The sequence below is a fragment of the Phalacrocorax carbo genome, chromosome 9, assembly GCF_963921805.1.
Source record: "Phalacrocorax carbo chromosome 9, bPhaCar2.1, whole genome shotgun sequence".
NCBI lineage: Eukaryota > Metazoa > Chordata > Aves > Suliformes > Phalacrocoracidae > Phalacrocorax > Phalacrocorax carbo.
In genome coordinates, this window is record NC_087521.1 from 35,538,650 (window position 1) to 35,560,321 (window position 21,672).

Genomic DNA, 21,672 nt, shown 5'->3' on the forward strand with positions numbered 1-21,672 from the left:
GTGTTTCATCTCTACCCCTTCCCAAGGGAGCTGAAACAGAAAGTAATTCTTCGCCAAAGTCCTGGTTCCCATCCTTATCACAAGCTTGTAGCTGGCAGCATTTGGTGAGCAGCACAAGACAGACAGACAGCCACAAACCCCACTGCAGCTGTGTGGCAGCCTCACGGGGTAAGTGGTGAAACATCTGAGAAGGCATTTCCCAACAGCCCCAGAAGCATTCTTTTAAAGAGTCAGTTAACACAGCACAAAATAATAAACCCTACAACTGCAGAACCAGCGCTGCACGCTTAGCCAGTCAGCTTAACACTGACAAGTGGTAGTTTTTAAGGAGATAACAGTAACACTTCCTTTTTTTCAAGCTGATAATTTCCTAACTAAAGCATCATGTGTTTCTCAAAGATTTTCTTTCTGAAGGCTTTGCACAGCTCTACCACTGATGTAGGTGGCAGAGGACAGATAGCAGCAAAGGGCAAGTGCTGCTGAACACCGGTTCACCAACGTTGTGAACCCTCCCTGCACACAGCACTCCAGGGCCTTCTCATTCCACCAGAGAAGAGGTTATTAGGCTATAAAGCCTCAGCCAGGTGTCCTGGCTCAGCCCTGACTTCCTGCAGGAGGTTTTCCACCTCAGGTGTCACCGACACCTGTTCCAGCAGCATGCTTTAACCCAGGCAGTAGTTTTCAAATTATTTGTAAAAGCCTTGACCCGGGCCAAGAGCTCAGGCTCACTCCAGAGGGACTGCCCCTCAGCAAGCCTTCCAGGAGCTGCAAGACAAGGCAGAGGATCAGTGACTAAGCAAAGATCAGCAACTCACAGGCGTGGTCAACTTGCCTTGAATACACAAAGTGAGGCAGAACTACAAAGTAAACAGGCTCCTACAAAGTAAACAAGGTGCTGGACTATACTCCAGCAAGAGGCAGCGTCAGAAGAGATCCTCACAGTACGAAATGGCTTCACTGTTTAGATTTGTGCTTTCCAATTCAAAGACACCCGCTCTCAGAGCCTCCCTCAGCATGTGTTGCTTGCTCCGAGGCTGCCGGAGGACATCGGCCATTCACACCCAGCCCTGTCAGTGTATGGGGAGATAGCTGGAGGCTCAGAGCCCCAGATGTCTTTTATATTGATTCAACTCCCTTGAGCCCACCTGTTCCCTGTTAAAATATAGTCTAATTACAAGCTCAGATTTCCCAAACACACAAGTCCTTCTAATGCTTTGTAATTTGCTCAGAGTGCTCTGAAGGAGCCATCATTTCATTCATCTTTTTAGGCAGCAGACTGATGGGCCAATAAAGCAGAGATGCAGAACTGAGGCTGTACTTGCACAATCAGTGGTTATCACAGTGCTTCTGAGAAGGGGAACAGTTAAAGCTGCATGAACCGCCTTGGCAATTCCCAATTTGAAAACTTTAAAGCACTGATAAGCACATGGCCTTAAATGACTCCAGTGCTTTAGAAGAGCAGAGGTGAATCCTTCAGGCCTTGATACTGTTAGGGCCAGCACCCAATTTTTACCCCAAATGATGCAACTATTGTCTTGCAAAGGGGAGCTACTCCTTCAATACCAGTTTGAAGATGCACTATTCTAGTAGACAGATGGACCACACTGGCTTGTTCAACTTAAATCAGCTTATAACTAATTAACAAGCAGCTGTTTAATGCTAGCTAAAAGAATTCAGTCTTGATGTAAGATTGGTAGCTGCCCTCTGTATTAATTCAGCACATAACTATTTTATTAAGTAATTAATCAGCACTCTGTATAACTTGCATAAAACAAGGTGAGATTTTTTAGAACAGTATTTTGTCTGAAGTTGGTCTCAGAGTATCAGTGTCAAAATAATTCAGTATATAATGACGTTTTATAACAAGGTAGAGTGAAATACTGATTGTAGTGCTGCTGTCGCTCAGTTGCCAGGAGCAGTGCGTGGTGAAGTTCGTAAAGCACATTTCTACAAGCATGACCATAATATATACTGAGAACAAGGTGAGTTTTAGCAAACTTTTTCTTTACTAAAGTCTCTTGTTATAAATTACACAAATAACTTTATAAACAAATCCTCCCAGCTTGCATTTTGTTTAAAGTAATAACTTTATATCATACAAATAAAGAAATTTCAAGTATGAAAAGTGCATTATTGCAATAATACCTCTTTGCAAGTCCAAAAATCTTGGTTTAGAATAAAACTGTAAAGTGTAAAAAAGGAGTAAAACAATCAGTGCCATCTATTCATTCAAGAAGTCCAACATCTTAAAAATGATGCTTAGTGTGTTGCAGAGGCAGATTTACATCTGAAAGCAACATGTAATTGAAAAGAAGCTATGTGTGTGTTCATCATTTTGCATTATTAATTCTTTTTCCCTAGTTTTCTTCACCTTTCTTGGCAGGAGTTCACAATACAACCAGTGCTCGTCCTCAGGCATTATCCGTTCTGTGCTGCCGCCACTTGCATGGTTCCAAGTTCATCATCTTCTTCATGCATTCGCTTTAAACTTCCTGCAAAAGGCAACAGGAAGGAAGATACAACTGAAGAGATCAGCTCTAGCAATATGCAGCTGTGAGGAGGACTCTACCCTTTGAAGACATTCAGCTTTTAACAGCCAGCTGCTGACAGCACTCTTCCCTTGCACTTCTCCGCACAGAAGTTTCCTAGAATCCACCATTTTTTGTGCTCCCTGTGCGTCTCCCCCCAGACTCCATTTCCACTGACCTTTAGCAGGGACCTTTAGCTACTGGCACACCTCTATATGATTACAGTAATATTTTTACATGCCCTAATCTCCTGTTTTCTGTTTAAAGGCACACCAAAACTTTTTTATCAGAGCAACAGCCTTAAAATTAAGGGCAGAAATTACGTCACGACCACTGGCTGCTTTCAACATGTCACTCGATTTCTCTAGGGAACTCAGGATTTTTGAAGGACAGGGCCTTTCTCCAGTACAGTATGGAAGCACAGACAACAACACAGGAGAGCTCAACCATAGAACAGAATATTTAAGTACTGCACACAAGTTTCAACAGCGCTTGCACACCAACTGCAGCCATCCCCTTCCCAAAAGTCCGAGATTCACTGCTGCTGCCGGGGCTTTACTTAGGGAGAGCAAAAGTCACCTCACAACACCGGGTAAGCCAGGCGGCATCACACACACAACAGGAGAGGCTTCTGACCTGTAGTACCAGGTGGAACTGAGAGGGATCTCTCCAGCTGCAGTGGTGACATCATCTGGATGGTCAATTTTGCTAAATAGATGGCTTCATATTCCTGGAAAAGTTTAGTAATACATATTGTTACTAATTTGGCATAACACTTTAAGGATGAGAAGGACTAATTCAGAGAGTTTGCTGGCACAGACTAGAGACTATCTTCCAGTGAGGCAGAGGTCTTAAAGGAGACGAGTTCTTTGTTGCTTTGACGTGAATGACAAAAACTGTCAGGAAGGCAGAGTGAGAGAAAACAAAGGATGACAAAAATGGCTTTAAGGAAGAGAGTGAACTTTCACTAAAAGTTCTGTGAGAATGTTCAAAGAACTCGCTGTTTCCGGAAGGCAATTCAGAGGGTAGGAACAAGCCAACCTTAGAACACAGTAGCTTCAGAGATTTGTTACACGGACAAACTATACATGGCCTTGAAGCTTTGAAGTTGCGTTCTATTGACCTGTCACACTTCCAGTGCTACACAACTACTCCTCACAGGAGTTACTTAAAAAACAAACAAAACAAAACAAACAAAGCTCAGGAGACTTTCAATCACCTTGCTGCCAGCCACTTAAGCAACAGCAGAGACACAACAAATCTGTTTCAACATACTGTCCCGATGTTTGCCCACCATTCACCCAGCAGACTCCCGAAATATGATAAAGCAACTTCATGACACCCGTTTGCTGTTTCAGACCTGTGAATATCATCTATGAATGCAAATGCCAAGGAAATCACTGATGCATGCCATGATACTCACTTTGCAGTTTCCTTAGCCACCAAGCTGTTTCAGAGCCTCTTAAATCACTGCACAAAACAGGATTTTTATTTCTCCTCCGATCCTGGATTTGCTTTGTCTAAAGCTTAAATCTGCAGAACTAGGGTACCCACTTATCTTTCTCCCAAGCTCTGCTATAGCTTCTGACATTTAGTTGAAGCATATTTTTACAGTAAATGTTAAGCCTAAGTAGAAATGGCTGTTTTGCAGGAAGATGATTCATCAAATGGCTTTTGAGTTATGACCGGGGGGGCAGAAAAAGTCACCTGAAGTTGATGGACGAATCCAGCATTAGGATTAATACAGAATCTTCTTTCTTGAACATAAGTAAATGCGTCCCTTGAAGAAAGGAGAGAAAGTACTTCAGTGGAAAACAGGCTATGACAAAAGTCTCTGTGGTTTCAGGGGTCTTTCTCCCAATTATCAGTTCGTAGGAAATATACAACCTCTAGTTGTTCCTCAGAACTAGTTGGTATAACTGAAATTGTTTGGGCAAAATAGGAAGCAGTAGTTGGAAAATACTATTTGCCTGCCCCCAGCTCCAGTCTTCAGCTTGCTGGCCTGTTTTCCACACACCACTAAGAACAGCCTCTCGGGGCCCCTCATAGTTTTACAGCAAGGCATCAACTTCTGTAGGCTGGTATCCTATTTCCATTAGCAGCAGGTACCTACTTCTTCTTAAAGAGAGGATGAAAACAAGCCTGCAGTGAAGTGAAAGGGAATAATCTGCCCCATGTCAAGCCTTCACTCAATCTCAGTAGGTAACAACTGGTTTATGCGTCAATACACAATTGTTTACCGTCCCTCCAAAATTATTATTCACTTACACCCCCTGAATTAAACAAATACCTACAGATGTATCAGACTTCTTATCTGTACTAAAGTACTCTTCAGTCTTTTCAGACAAATGGTTAAGTACATGACCACACTTACCTGTACTTCACCCCAAATGTTTCCATTATATATGCAATAACTAAGGCAGCACTGAAAAGAAAAGAAAAATTAGTAGAATATATTTCCTGTGTTTAAGAAGAATTAATATGCAGGATGGATAGTTTCCTACCTTCTAGAAATCCCTGCATTTCCATGGACAAGAACTTTTCCTGAGAAGGGAAAAATAATAAAAAAACCCCAACAAACCATACTTGCATAGACTGAAGAAAATTCTTTGGAAGGTAGTTTTTCCTTGTTATTGAGATCTACAGAGTAGCAAGGTACATCCTAAGAATAATAGATGTGCCTTACTTCACTCTAGATTGCTAACTACACTCTGTCTGTTACTACCCTGGGATACAGAAGCATGGAGTCCTGCTCCTCTGAGGATTTTGGGTAACAGAACCTGCATCCCAGGACCACAATGCAGATTTAAGGCCCTACATTAGAGAGGGGACAAAACAACCCTTAAGCACAGAACACAGTTGTGTTTAAAGCGAAAAAAACTAACGCAGATATACAAAGAGGTTTGTTTTCAAGTCAGAGGCAAAAGGAAAGAATGCTTTGCTCTAAACTTGAATAATTAAAGTCAAGAACAATAAACCCCCAAATTTAAGAAAACATCCTTAAGAGCCTCTAATACATACCACTAAGTTAGTTTTAAAGCTCTAACAACAACATATTAGTAAATGAAGGAAAAAAGTTAATATGATTTTACCTCCACTTTGTAAACTTCCATCAATAAATTCTTTAGTCTAAAAAGAAAAAAAAATTACAAGACTCAAAGTTTCAGATTATTCTAGATGTTACTGCTACTTGCATTTCAAATTGGTAGAATTTTTGTATCAGTCTTTATAGACCAGTGACAATAACGCGCTTTTATACAGGCATGAACATCACTTCAACTGGACATTTATATTTCTTTTGTATTTTTAACTATCCATAAAATTGTCAGTGAAAAACTAGTGCAAAGCCAGTAACAAAAACGCATAAAAATCCAGTATGTGTGCCTTTACAATCATTATGCCACGTGTTATGTCACTACAATAAAAAGTAACTTCCAAACATCTTTGCTTAACAGGGGGAGGAAAAAAAAAAACAACAAAACCTGAGAAAACCACATGTGTCAACCCCAATACGGCCTGGACCACCCTACTGTGTGACCTAGAAGTTCTCCAACTATATATTCAGTTATAAAAGTAGGTCTAAAATCAATCTATAAGGTGAGACATGGTGTAGTGAGGTCTGTGGAATACTGCCAGGTTGATACAGCTGATTAGATGAAAAGTAAAAGCTAAGTAATTTATTGTGGGGAAAACTCAGATTAGACTCTTAAAAATATACCGACGCAGAGCTACCAAGGCAGCAGTAACTGCAAGATCTGCAAAGGGTGTTGTTGGATCAAACAGCACTATACTTCAGAAAAGCTGCAAGCCATCAACTGATTTGTCTTCTGCAAAAAGATGACCGCCTCTGCCATATGCAGGGAAGTCAGGAGTCTTTTGGTGGGTTTGGGTTTTTTTGGGGGAGGAACAAAATGCTTTTGCTCTATTGCAAAAATAAGGGTACAAAACCACAGCTCAAAACTAAGGGTTCCCTCAAAACTAAGGGTACTGACATTTCCAAACCTGGGTATGTACTGGGTACTGTTTAACTTCAAGTTACTTTTTAATTCCTCTACAGTAAACATGTTTCAAGATGCTTCAAAACTTAGTTACACCGTAGTTGGTTTGGGTTAAGTTGGGTTAAGTTTTAGTATTTGATACAGGAGATGTAAATCCTCTTGGGCTCAAGAAATAAGTTTCCTACAGGCCAAGGGTTTCCAGAGTAACTACCGTTCTCCCATGACCTGTTTTCTTTTTCTTTTGAGACCAATTCAGGTTTTTTTGGGGGGGACCATACTAAGATGCATCTCTTGCAATTCTGCCTCAGTTTCTATACTTGTAAAAAGGAGTTTATCACACTTACTAAAGTGGCAATAAAGTCACCCTTCCAGGTGCCTCAGGCTCAGTATCCCAGATTTGAAGCTTGGTATCCATTAGTTCAGAACACTCTTCCTGGGCAACCCCATTCCCATTCCATCCATATTAGCACACAAATACTTACCATTGGGAAAAATCGTATTATATTCTCAACTGGATTATCTGCAATATCCAAGACTAAATACCTACAATGAAAACAGTTGCTATGAGTACACAGTAACACTGAGTTGCTGCCACCTGTACAAGTAGAGCTGATTCAACCCCGTTACAATAACACCCGCAGAAGGAAGCCAGCACTAAACCCCCGGCTTTACTTTCTGGCCTGTGATCCACGTTATCTACAAAGAAGCAGCCTCTGGAGATGTCCTTATAAGGGAGGATGTGAGGAACCTTCTCCAACATTGTGGAAGAACTCCACGAGCACTATGCTACAGGTGACTCAGCTTTGCCTGAAAGCAGCGTACTACACACACGCCCCCCACCACTTTGTAAACATGGGCCAGCATTCTTTTCAGGTGCTCTGTGCACCTTTGTCAGAGGTACGCACGTTCTGATTAAGTCACCTCAAATGTTTTACTAGCAGGACAAACTGTACTCAGAACAAACAACTTCAAAAACTGAAGCTAGTCACTGTAAACTAACAGGCACTTCTCATTTGCGGTGTTGTCTACAGCCAGAGTCGAATGGATGAATAAACTTCCTGGTTTGGATTTAAGAGCCTTCCTACACCTTAGCACATTTTTCAAATATTTTTGTCAATGTGAAAATATTTGGAAAGAACAGTAACATAAAAGAAATAATCTTGTTAATACAGAATAAGGTGCTTAAAAGTAAGGTCTTTTATTGTTTGCAGTTCTGTGTGTTATGATCATTTCTCACCTAAATAACTGTTGGAAGTTTGGTTTAATAAAATTTGCTTCAATGTTTTGCCGTATGCATATTACATGGGTTATGCCATGTTTCTGAAGTATAGGTAGCTGTGGAAAAAGAAAACAGATTTTTTTAAGTTACAGAATCCACCTATTGCACAGTAATAAAAAGAAAAGCTATACTTAAATACATAATAGGGCTATATCATCTCCTCAAGAAAAATCGGAGCTATTTTTCTAATATTCAAAGCATAGTGTGAAAAATCTTGTTTTTCAAAAAGTCAACACACAACTATTAGGAGCTGCAAGGAAAAGCATTCCTAACAACGCTAAAAACAACAGGCAGTAAAGGCAGCATCCAATTAACTTGTTTGTCTCTGCCCACCTTTTACCTTGCCTGAAATTGCAAGTCCCTACATGACATAGTGATTTTCAGCTAGCGTTGGATTCTTGCTGGAATCAGACCGCTGAAAGTAAGATCATTCAAACCATGAGGTAAGCTTGCAGATACAAGCTTTGCCTTAGCAGTGCTTGACTTTACTGTAGATGCGCTTTACCTTATTTTACTGCATATGTGTGGTTTCCCACTCCTGATTTGTACTGCAACACTTCAGCAAAGAAGACAGATTGCCTGATCAGTAATGTGCAAGTCTCAAATATTTTACCTTTTTCTAAGGAAAATTATATTCAAGCTTAACTATAAGACTTGATTTTATTACAAAAAGCTCACACATGAATGCTCACCGCAATTAGTGTGCGAGTCACTTCAAATTTGCATTTTTCCCTGGTTTGTAAGGAGTCAGTAAAGCCGACTAGCTGAATTGAGAGAGCATGCACGTGCATGTGTACGAACGCATGCAGAACTTCAAGCCACATGACAATTGACCAGGGCTCTTTTTCACTTTTTCTCCTGAAGTAACCCTTTAGCTCACAAGGTTGTTAAGGAAAAAAAACACAGTTTCATAAGCATCAGCTGCCCCAGCATGTGCCCGAGGTGGTAGTTCAGAATCTCTGTGGAAAGGGGAGGCATGGGCACCAGCCCCAGTCAGATAACCCTGCAGGCTAAAGGGACCATCCCATAAATGCATCGTGTATTACTTCTACTCTGGCATCTTTCAGGTTCCAGTTCAGGACTGCAACCAAATTTATACCTATATAGATAACAGTTGAACAAACCGCCACAGTAACAAATCGCCACAGCAGAGTTTCCGTATGAGACACTATTCTGAAAATCATACCTTGCTTTTCATAGCTGAAGAATATGGGCCTAAAAATAACCCAGGTAAAATTTCCTAGAAGGGGCAGAAAAACAGACATTTAATACCAACTCAAAATTATTTGAAATAATACATTGCGCTCAACGCAGGCTACGGCCATGGAAACAAGTAATTTACACACTAGTGAGAGACGTGCTATCAAGTGTCGTTTTTAACTGGACAAGGGGAAAAAAATCCATTTGGCAAAATAAAAGAAACATGATCTTTGTGCAGGAGGTCTTGTTTTGGAACAGGAATCAAGTCCTTTATTTGGATTAAGTTCCAGTTTGATTCCTACATCCTACCCAGCCCCAGCTCAAATGAAGGGAACTCTAACTTTGTATATAATTGTGTCTTGTAAATTAATTCCAAATCACTCTCATGGAAAAAGACATACACATAGTAATCTTCTAGCCTTGTCCTAGTAGTAGGAAAATATCAATTTTTAACCATGTATCTTCCCACCAATAAGGACACGTAGGTCTGCAGACCTTATCTTGCACAAAGGTTTGGCCGACATCGTGGTAGGGAATTTTAATTGCCCAGTGCTCCTACCTGAGAACATTTATTTCCAACCAAATTTAAGTCAAAGAGCAAAGCTCCGATACTTTTTTAGCAACCATCTCCCAAAATTCATCAAAACAAGAATATAGTATTTTGGGGATTCCAAAGAAAAGGACAGGATTATGTTATTTTTTAATACTTGCACAACTGAGATCCAAGCACACCTGCACCCTAAGCTGGCAATCCTCACACATCTCTCCGATGGTGCTGACGCTTTACCCCTGAAGACTGATTTTGATGCCAGCTCTTTTGTGAGGCACTTTCTTACTGAATGTACCATGGGTTATGACTCAAATGGTAAATGAAGGTGTGTCATACCTGCATCTCTCTCCTCATGGGATAGGTCCAATCCTTAAAATAAAACAAAAAAATTATACAGGCACATAAAGGGAAAACCAAATTCAGACAGAGATCTTACATACAAGGATCAAAACATCTTTTCTGCAGATTGTACAAGCTACCTGCTATGCAACAGGCACATTGCTTACGCTTACTGCTAACTCTCCACATGGTAACACTCAAGTGCAAGAACACCGTTTTGAAAGCCAATGTGAAGAAACCTCAGGTAGTGTACATCAGTGACGAAACCTGTGCAGAACAGCTGGTGTGTTGTACATCCACACCTCAGCTTTCTGCTTAGAAACCTCCCTCTAGAGTGGGGAGGGGGAGAAAAAAAACACCAAATAAAAAGGAAATAAGCTTTAGAACATTCTGTACTAGTCACAGTAGCAAAAAAATTCCTTTGTCTAGCACATTCCTACAGCCACTGAAAAAACAGTTAGACGATAACAAGTGTAGCAGGTAACTCCCTTAAAATCTACACTACCTCACCCAATACATTCAAACTAACTTTATTTTGATTATTTAGTATTTAGCTCTAACAATTCTAGAAACTTATGGTCTCCATGAACACAGCAAGGCATTCAGGTGAACTGCCATTTTTCTCCATCCTAGACAACTACACTGGGAAGGATCCTTGCACAGCGAACTCATACACTGTTGTTCAGCCACAGGGCCATGATACTCCTTGTGCTAGCCGTAAGTTAACAGACATCGCACCCTTCCACAGGATCTCAGACTCAAGTTTGTGAGGGGTCACCACTTGGGAACCACCCCTTCCTAGGGATCTCATCAATACTTAAATATCTGAAGGGTGGGTGTCAAGAGGATGAGACGGGACTCTTTTCAGTGGTGCCCAACAAGAGGACAAGGGGCAATGGGCACAAGCTGGAACACGGGAAGTTCCACCTAAACATGAGAAGACTCCTTCCCTGTGCGGGTGCCCGAGCAGGGGCACAGGCTGCCCAGGGAGGCTGTGGGGTCCCTTCCCCGGAGACATTCACACCCTGCCTGGACGCGGTCCTGGGCCCCCTGCTCTGGGTGTGCCTGCTCAAGCAGGGGGTGGGATGGGGTGAGCTCCAGAGGGCCCTTCCAACCCCCACCAGTCTGGGATTCTGGGACTATTTAGTATCATCCAAACTCAATCCATCAGCACTGCCCAGAGCAAATGGCAAGATCAACATCTTCATCCTTTGCTCTGTTTTAAAGAGCTGCCAAAGCTGAGCAGAAAAATGCTCAGGCAGACTCTATTCCTGTCTCTCCTTCTTTACAACTCCCACTGTCCTCTATTAACAGGCTCTTACTCATTCTTTGACCCTGACACATGAAGGAGTTATAGCTGAGATCACAGTTACCAGCTGGAGGGGGGAGAAGGAAATAGTCACACATATCAAATCAAATAGACTGCATACATTTATTTACATAACTTTCTTGTTTGCTCCACACACACTGGTAGCTAAGAAAAAAACCTTTGCCATATGTTGTTCTTGTTATGTTCCAGTCTCCTCAAAACTATGAGAATGTTAAACTCTAAACATGTCACCTCTGAAGTGAGGTCAGGATTACACTAAGAAAGGTCCAGGCCCTTAAACAGCAGCACTGTCCACCTCAGCACCTGCAGTTGTACCAGTAGCATCTATTTCACGTTACCTTCTTTTTAATAAGACACACAAGAGAAAAACCCAGCGCGTCCCCCAGGCACGCAGACAGTTACACAGTGAGGTTTTGCTAGCTCTTGGTAGTGGATTTAGAAAGGATTTTAGTATCAGTAAAGTTATTCTGGAAACCACTTGAATTGAATCTGGGACAGCATTTTTGAGAACGCAAACAAACATTAAGCCGCTCAGAACAATTCTGTGAATACTACCTAAAATGGTAGTACAAACAGGGAAATAAAATGCACTGAAATGGTCTTTGCTAAATAGGCAGAGAGGTAGCAAAATTATTTCTGCATGTTTCAGCTGTAGTAATAAAAGCTCCTGGTAGCAGAAAGTAGAAATCCTGTGACAAAAGGATGATATTTACAGAACTGTATCCTTTGAAAGTTGACCTAAGAGTGTTTTAGCACAACCCTGTTGTCTCACTGCATATACAAAAGCATAGTTCACTCGTCAAAAAAAGCAGGAAAACTGCAGTTTTGTCCAAGTATTAAAACAACAGTAACAGTAATAAACTCTGAAAAGCTTAAGCTATGTTCCAGGAGTATACAGTCACTTAAGTGGGTTTATTACTCTTATTCGTACAATTTTAAAGTCTTAATCTGGAGCATAATGAAAACACAAATTCACCACTACTTTGGTCAAGGGGACTTAACAATACATTACAAATTCCTTTCAAACGCATTAGAAACGGGAAATTGTGTTAGTCCCAACAGCTGTAAGCTGTGCAAAGTAGGCAGGCAAGAATTTAGCAATATACAGCCCAAAGGAAACCAAAACCCAAAAGACAACAGATGCGCAGATGTTCTGAACAAGAAAAAAAGATGTCAGTATTGGCTCCAGACATTAGCCTTCAATGTTTTGTAAGAAGGCAAAAAGGTACAGTTTGCAATGGGACACAGTCTGCAAAATAAATATCTGAAAGATGATCTATAAAGAAAACATTTAACCCGAGACAAGTACACAAACTACTGACAGTGATTCTGGTGATTTCCTGACAGACCTTCAAGGATTTTAAAACTAACAATGCAAGATTATTCAAATGTTATGCAAAATTATGTAGAAAAAGTATTAATGTAGACTGAACCCAAGCAGAGGTCTCATTTTAAGGAATTCATTCATCAACTGTGCTTTCCATGCTGTCTGAAGCACCCAGCAGACAACTAACAACTAGAAGTTTCTTTTTTTTAATCAGACCAAATACAAGAATTTTGCCAAGAGAACAACCAACTATACCAGAGCTGGACAGAGTAACAGCACTCCTTGTTGCTAAGTATTTGTAGGTAGGTTCTACAGAATCAGCAACAACTCACTGGAAGACGTGACCTTCAATATGCACAAGACCAAAGTAAAGGAATGCAAAAAATAAACCCCACAACTCTAAGTTTTGAAGAGGAGCCACTCACCTCTGACAGATCTTCCCAAACCAGACTGTGATTCACTGATGGGCAAGTTTAAGAGATACCTCAGCTGTTTCGCTGTGCGCTCACAGCATGCATCTGCTGTATTTTGTACTCGCACCAACGAAACACCAGGGAGTTTCTAAAGCACTTCAACTGCTGCCCCAGAACGGAGCGACTAGCAAGAGGAAAAAAAGGAATAGAGCATGTTTCAGATCCCTCCCTCCCCCATATACAGCCAATCTCTAGCTGAAATAAATTGAAAATGTGAATGAATAGGCAAGATTTGTCTATGCTCCAGAGAGCTTCTTGGTAATCAACATCCAAACTACTTCAAGAGTTACTCTGCCAACAGTTATGGTTATTTTGTCAATATTTTGCCATAGCTATACTTGCTCTTCTTTAGAAGAACAGTTTAATGGCAAAAATCCTGACACCGTACACTGACACATACAAATTTACATCCACATGGGCTTTTTTCTGAAAGAGTGACCTTGGCTAGGACTTAATATAAAATTCATATTATGAATTTTCTAATTAGCTTAACAGCCCCGACATTGAGACTCATCTAAGGTCTGCACAAAAGCAAAGACTAGGGTTTTTAAACACAGCTCCACAACATACCTTATGCGATCTGCATATGCCTCCCCAGAAGGAACACAGTAAATGGATATATGTGACATCACTTAACTGGTCCCTAACTGAGAGTTTAAGCCTGAAGACCCATCTAATTTTCACATATAAAAGGTCTATCCTAGTCAGTCTTTGCCGAAGCTCAGCTTTGGTTGAAAGGCGATGCACAGAACTGCCCTTTCATTATTATGGTTAAACTCCTGCTGCCTTATAATTAGTAGAGCCTGCAAACTACAGTCTGCCCTAGATGAAGGAAGCAGCTCTCAAAGGTGCTGAAAAAAAACCCCACCAGTAAAATAAATCAAATCACTGGTTTAAAGAAGGAGAATCCAACATCAAGAAGTATCTTTTCTAGACTTTAGCTGCTGCCCCTTATCCTCTCAGCACCACTGGGCATCAGGTGCCATCTGCAGTGACTCTCCCCACTTTCAAGACCATTCCACAAGTCCTTTTCGAAAAGCTGCACACAACTCCCAGTAAAACCTTCCTGACCCCTCAGGTTTCTCACCCTTTTCCAACACTCAGACAACTCTTTTGGTGTTGATCAATAGCATCACTTACTTCTCTGTACAGATTTCTCTTCCCCCATTGCAATTCATCACAGCAAGGCTTCCACATGATTGATCGTTCCTCGTGTACCTCAAAAAACTAGGTCTGTCAGAATCCTCTTGCCTAAATTTGTTTCCCCATCTAGTGGAATATTCATATAAGCTACAACACTCAAAAGTCTCTCCTCCAAACCTGGTACAACATTCTTCCACAAGTTGTGAAATCAAAGCTGAAGACAACTGTTACGGCAATAACAGCCACACACTCTGCTGACCTGCTTCAATTCCTTCATCTGCGCTGGGCAACTGATCTCTTGGCTATAATCCTGTACCGCTCCATATATGAAATTAAAATTACAGCTAAACAGTGTCACATCTGAACAGCCAGAGGGCATGATCATATTGATAGCCAACACTGCTCTCACCCCCCCTTAGCTGGCTACAGCTTGGAAGGTGGATGGATCCTGATCCCTTAACAATTACCATCACACAAAAGCTTTATGCTTAAATATGAGGCAGTTTTAAGTCTAATTTAGACATGAAATGAGATCACATCTTGGTTTTGAAAGTATTTTAGACAGTATTTTGAAAAAACAAAAACCCTCCCAGCTGATACAGACCAACAGAAGGCAGGGAGAGGGAATAGGGGACATTATCATTAAAGACCTGCATCAAAATAAAGCTAGTTACACCGATGGCCTTTGTAAAATGGAACAAACAATTCTTGAAAGAAATCATGAAATACTGAAGTAGTAATAGAGCATGCTCATTTGCCATCTCTTAAGAGACAAATGAAGTACTGAAAAACATATTCAAGACAAATATTTTAATATTACTGAAACCTGACACATCTATCACTGTGAAGCATGCTACTTTAAGGGCCTCAAAATTAGCTAAAAACAAGAATGAAATGAAAGGCTGTGGCTTCAGTTTCAGTCATGTTTCATGCTCTTGGACAGTTATTCCAGTTAGAATGATTTTTTTTTAAAGATATGTATTTTTTTATATACATATATCTAGAACAGAATTATTTCAGTTTGAAGGGACCTGCAACAATCATTCAGTCCAACTGCCTGACCACTTCAGGGATATATATATATATATATTTATTCCACCCCTCCCCAGATAGAAGTCCTAGTGCAAGTACATAAAATCAAAAAGTTAAACCCAGTCTCTTTGGTCTCTCAAGATGTAGCCATATCACTAACAAGAACAGAGCTATACTCACAAGGTTAAGGAAGGCTTTGGCAGTACCACTAACCCAAAGCAGCGGCTGGTTAAAGGACGAGGTTACATTCCCACCCTCACACAGTTGTTTAATCCTATGGTCGCCACGCTCGGGAAACTATAATGGCCCAAAACTAACAGCTTTTTTAGCAAAGCTGGTTGTCTACCAAAGTAAGCTCCCTGCTCCAGGTCACCACAGGTCAGACAAACATCAGGACAAAAACAGTGACAACACTGGACGCCTGGCAGGATGGGTAAAGCCACTTTTTAGCAAAGCCAGCTATTAGATGGGCTCTGCTGTAACGGCAAGTCCCCCCTCGGCCAGAGATCCCACTTTGGTCAGTCTCAACGAGGACAAACACGGGCTGGGAAGCAGCATTTAGCAGCATTTTCTGTGTATTTGTAAAGAGTACTCAGACAATGGGAAGTCCTCATTGTACAGACCTTTTGCTTTTGAAAATACAAAGGAATACAAAAGCAGGAAGGTGGATGGGAAAAACAATAGCAGGTGGGAATGACAGAACACACAGAGGAAGGAAGAAGCGTACAACAGGAAAACAAAGGTTATTTGGCAAAGAGAAACACAAGCGATGGAAAAGGCTAAAAGTTAAGCTAAAGCAAGTAAAGGGAAAGTAAAAACGTCACATAGATAAGAAACAAATGTTTCTTGTTTGTCTCAATCTGTAACATTGGTCCCAAAGACACCTCAGCTAGCTCCTTAAATACCAATTAGCACACAGATCATCAGCACTGGCTTTTATTAAAGGACAATAAAGGAGTAAAGGGAGAATTCTTCAGGTTATAAGAAGCACATAGCCAACTGGCAGGACTGCTACACTTTCTGTATTATTTTCTTTTTAAACAGACTTGCACAGAAGCTGAGACTCATCTGAATTTTTTTATAGTAGTATTTCTCCCGCATCCACCCCATGGCAACGCTACCCACTACAGTAATAGGTCTTGATGATTCACTTTTTACGAAGAATCTGTAGAATGTGCACTAATGAACAAGTTTTACCAACAAATGGTAAAGGAAAAATTCTATTCAGATTATTGTTAGAGTTGTTGATAATGGTGCACGTATGTCCTTTTTCATGCCTTGGTTTTCTCCCCCTCTCCCTTTTTTAAATTTTAATTACAGCCTATTAAGCTGGGCTATACTGAGACCAAGGACCATCCAGGTCTCTCTACAATCCTCATTTGGATAAAAACCCCCATGCTTTAAGTCCCCAGTGAGCCACGTTCACGTCTGCATGGATGCCTATGCACTCCAGCAGGCTTCCTGCGGATGCACGGCGTAAGTTTGTCACAAGGAACGAGACTGCTCAACCTCAGCTGCCACACTGCACTTCTGATATATGCAAAGTAGTCTGGTAGTATCCCACAGAGTTAGGATCAAAATCTGTCACCTGATTTACATTTCCCAGCATGACAGAGCATTTGTTTTAAGTCTCTTTTGCTCTATTATGTGGGCAGGTAAAATAAATATTGCAATCCAGGCTTCCTACTTAACTTAAAGAGTCTGCAGAGGAGGGGAATCACTTTATGTTTATTAAGGGGGTTATCTGCGTTTCCTATCAGAAGTAAGAGTAAAAAAGCTTAAGAAATTTGTTCCACCTTTAGATGGACTGCACTAGTGCATAGCTTAAAAAGCAAGTCAAAAATACATTGGCGTTTTAGACTAAATATAGCTGTCAAGAAATGTACATTTCTTAAAAAATCTTGTGCTGAGGAAAGCACAGTTTTTACACCCATTATAAGAAAGCAAATATGACTGCTTAGTCAATAAGCTGATAATTCTATTACAAGAACCACAGATAGTCTTAAAAAAAATTCTAAATACCTCGTGAATACTAGTTTACTCAGCCTGCTTGCAAGCAAATATGCTAATGTTTTAACACAGAAATGAACTGGTAATTATTGCTCTTTTTTTAATTTAATGGGAAAATAATTTCCATTAAATTCCTTGAATTATTCCAGTGCTGATTTACCGTCTTTTCAAAAGGGCTAAGATGTCTCAGTACTAATACACCAGCATGCACTAATTGTTATTAACCCGACCCTCTTTTAACAGGTCTCTAGCCGTGCATGTTTGTACTGGGGAAAACACCAACCCAGCACTTCTCAAATTTAAGGAAGTTTGAGATCTCATCTTGGAAAATGTGCCAATTTTAGAAAAAGACATAAATCTAAGCTTAGAAATGGCTTCCATGCCGCGTATGAACACTCATACAACTTTCACATACTCTTCTATTGCCAATCTGTAAAAGAACATGGGTGGCTTACAGACATTCATGGCACGTACCAGAAAAGCTTTGCATGAATGGTGAGTTACATGTTCAATATCCAAAGATTAAAAGTAGAAGACGCTCGGATGGCATAAGGGCCTGTAAAAGGAGTTTGGGTTTTAGCTGCCATAGACTCACCAGTGAAAGACAGAAGCTGGTTTATCCCAGACTTCACCAGCTCATCTTGCAGAACTGGACAATTCGCCCAGCCTGCAGCCAGCACACGAGCTGACTAGAGGAAACACCGCAAGCTAGCACTGACACATGCTTCTACCAAAGCGCAGACGACGCTTGCAAATACCTGTCTATGCTTGACCTATAACAAACACAGCTCCACCACCTGAATGAACTTTAAGTACGCACAAGCTGCAGGGAAAAAAGTAATAGCGACACGTGTCACTAAGAGCACTCAGAAGAGCGAACTTCTGGTCCATCAGTTCCTGAGATGGTATCAGATTAGGAATGCAAAGAAGGCATAACTCTCTCCAGCAGGTAAATATTACCGACATTTCTTAACGTGGCATTTCATAAGCTCCAAAAGTACCATTAGCCAATGTCAGTAGTTTTTAAAATCCAGCAATTTTTAATACTATGTATGGATTGGTGACATCTCAAACAATCTACCGGCCAGAAAACTGATCTCTGTATCTAGAATGCATTTTTGCAGCCTGCCCGAGTCAACCCAGCTGTGGGCTGTGCTCACCCCCTCATCAGAGAGCCTTGCCCCCTCTCCGACTTTTCCTTGTGCCAGCACTAGGCAATGTGAAGTTGTGCAGTCAACCACAACGGCTCAGATTTGGCTTCTTTTTATTATTATTTAAGCTGTCACACGGTTACTAGTGTCAGCCGGGAGAAAGGAACTGGGGGGTAGCAGTTAGATTGCCTTGAAACGACCACAAAGTTGCACTCTTGAGCAGCCCACACCAGGAAGTAAAGCAGGCATTCCCCAACTTCTCTCTCCTCCACTTCCTCCCTCAATATCTTGAAATCAAATCTACCAAGACAGCATTAAACCATACATAACCAAGTTCCTGAAATTAATATATTAGAGAGTACTCCTTGTTAAAAGACCCTCCTCACAACAACACACGAGATGATCTTCAGCTTTCCATGAATAACTACATTTTGTGGGCAGAATGATTTAAATTTCCTCAGTTTGCTTTTCCAAAGCATCTTCTTAAGGATTGGGCTGAAGGCACAAGGCTGAAGTCTTCTAATACTTCGCTTGACAAATTAGCTCCACAGGAACTCCAACATTCTCACACTGGCTTTAACTTTTCTGTTTCCTCCAAATTCTCCAACTACAGTGTATTTAGACTAAGTCAGACACAAGTGTAAGGTGTTGAAAAAAACCCCCTAACTTAGAGTTTTTAAAAATAGGCCTTGAAATTCTCCACTACAGTCTTGCAGCATGAGAAGTCCTAACACTCTACACATTATATTACTGAGATATAGAGCACGAAAAAAAGCAAAACATAAAATCCACTCTGAAGGACACTGTATTATAATTTCAGTTTTCATCAGCTAAGAGTTGTTAGACTGGCAGTGACCTCTGTTTTAAAAGCTATTCTAACTGCACGCTCCTTTGTAGCCATTCTAGTTATAAACAGGTTCAGAAAGCCATCCAGGCTAATTTAGTTAACCATTTTCAGAAGTAACTGTAGATAATATGATTGGTTTCTTCAGAAAGAAGAGAGATTTAAAAACAAACAAATCATAAACCTCACAGGGTGGTATATAATTTGTGTTCAGATACAAACCAATTACAACTTTTTGAAAACAACCAAAATGACTTGTAAACACCTCCTTAGCTCTGAAGAGGGTATTAAATTTTGACAACAAAACCAAAAAAGACAAAAGCCTAGTAACTTGAGTATTTCAGGTAACTTATCACAACAACAGCATTCAACAATAACTCTGGTAAAACAGAATTAAATGCTGATGTTTATGAAATATGCGACAACCTACAGACCTCTGAAGAGCTCAGATACTCTCAACTTCCCACATGAATGCTGTGACATTTTGCATTAAATATCCAACGCTATCAAAGCGGGACGCTCGGGGCTGTTTGTGACACATGAAAACACGCCACCAGCGTCCAGGGCCAGAACCCAGAAGCCAAGCCAAGTTCAGAAATCAGACACCACGCTGACCCGGCTCCTTTGACACCACGCAGGGTGCACTTGAGTCTTAGCAGATATTGCCACCTGTCTTAGTTCGCAGAGAAGTCTTGGCTCAAGAACGCCGTAAAAATGCCTCCCCAGTAGGCTCACCAGAGCACCAAGTTATTGCTTGAGTGTCTAAGAGTTAGAAGGCACCAACTGTGTGGAAGGGGACGGGCAGGCACTCACTGCTAGCAGCTCACCACCTTTCTGCACGTACAAGGAGCAAGCGGGCAGCCAGCAGCAGATGGAGGGCAGGACTGGTGACCGTACAAAGGGAGAGGGAACACGCCGGGGAAAGAAGAAAGGGTGGCTAACAGGCAGGCCATGCCACACCGAAGGGCAGAGGAGGGGACACCAGAGACAGCAAGCTGAGCGGGGGCCGCCATCAGAGGGCAAAAGCCGAGGGAGCGGCAGTGGAGAGATGAACCGGCGGGGGGGAGGGATTCGGTGGCTGCTGGCAGCCCCTCTTCCGCGAGCAGGGCTCGCCAGCAGCACCGGGGGCGGGCGGGGGCACCCGGGAGGGCAGGCGGAGGCGGGCAGGGGATCCGTGAGCGGGGAGCAGGGGGCAACGGGCAGGATGCGGCCGGTGGTCCCGGGGAGGGGGGGGGGGGGCAGCGGGGCCTGCGGGCGCGAGTTGTCACTAGTACGGGGGGGGGAGGGGGGACCCGCGCCTCAGTGGGGACCCGGGGGCGGCCAGCGAGGCCTGGGCCCAGGGGAAGGGAGGCGGGAGACACCCCACGGGGGGACAGGTCTGTCAGCCGGGGGCGGGGGGACGGACGCACACACAGCGGGCCCACAGCGCGGGAGGCCGGGATCAGCCGCACCACACGGGGCCGGGGCGGCAGGCTCTCCCTCAGGCGGGGCCCGGAGCGGCGGCTCCCCCGGCAAGCTCCATCCCGCCCCTCACCTCAGAGTCCTCTTTGGCCTGCGGCAGCGCGGGGAAGGCCGGCTTGGCGAGCTCCATGACCGGGCGCTCTCCGGGCGGGGCAGGACCGGGCAGGGCGGCTATTTGGGCAGCGGGGCCGCAGGCTCCGGCTCGGGAGCAACGGCGGCAGCGGCGGCAGGAGGAGGCGGAGGAGGCGGCGGCGCGCTCAGCCGCTCGCGCCCGGCCGCCATGCTGCTGCTGCTGGTGCTGCTGCTGCTGCTGCCTCTTCCCTCCTCCTGCCGCCGCCGCCGCCGCCGCCCCCGGGCTCGGCTCCAGCCGCGGCACCGCCTCCGCCCCCGCCCCGCCCACAACGGCCGCCCCAACGGCCCCGAAGGGGCGGGGCGCGGCGCGCGGCCGCGCTCCCGCCGCCCTGAGGCGCCCGGCGGCGGCGCGCGTTCCCCCCTGACAGACCATCCGTTCTCCCGCTCCCCGGCCGCCCCTCACCTCCCCCAGTTCCTTAATTAATGCCTCACAACCCCAATTAAAACTTCTTCAACAAGCCCTTTTCCCACCTTAGGTTTGCAGTGATCGAGGTCCGGCTTCTCCATCCAGTCAACGCTCAGGCCTGAAGTGCCTCGCACCTGGGTGGCCACAGGGCCTCAAGCACGCTCCCTGCCACGTGGCGGCCATTAGCGCTCCCGAAGATGTTCTTCTCGTCGCCTTCCCCTCGCCCTGCCATCTCTTTCTTCTCACGTGCAGATTAAACCATGCTGCCTGCCTCAAACGTTAGCTGGCGCCACAAACAGGGACATTTTCAAACAGGTCGTCTTTGTGTGTAAGAGACGCCCTCAGTCTTGGGGCAGGAACCCATTTTTCTGCTTTTTGAGGTTCTCTGGTCCCACGCTCTGCTAGACTGTAAGAGATCACCTCAAATGATTTAAACGTCTTGCTCATTTCCCCCTTGAGAAACCTTCGA

The 21,672-nt window shown here is 43.1% G+C and overlaps 1 protein-coding gene across 1 annotated transcript; it reads right to left on the reverse strand.

The window, feature by feature from the left end:
• Positions 1-1,983: 1,983 nt before the first annotated feature.
• Positions 1,984-21,025, reverse strand: STYX (serine/threonine/tyrosine interacting protein). Its single transcript, XM_064461123.1, has 11 exons — positions 20,739-21,025; positions 9,892-9,924; positions 8,992-9,045; positions 7,764-7,861; positions 7,009-7,069; positions 5,621-5,657; positions 5,033-5,072; positions 4,903-4,953; positions 4,236-4,308; positions 3,165-3,258; positions 1,984-2,492 (listed from the first exon to the last, which is right to left on the reverse strand). Exons 1-11 carry the CDS (start codon positions 20,793-20,795, stop codon positions 2,419-2,421), a joined length of 672 nt encoding a protein of 223 aa, XP_064317193.1. The 5' UTR covers positions 20,796-21,025; the 3' UTR covers positions 1,984-2,418.
• Positions 21,026-21,672: the final 647 nt, after the last annotated feature.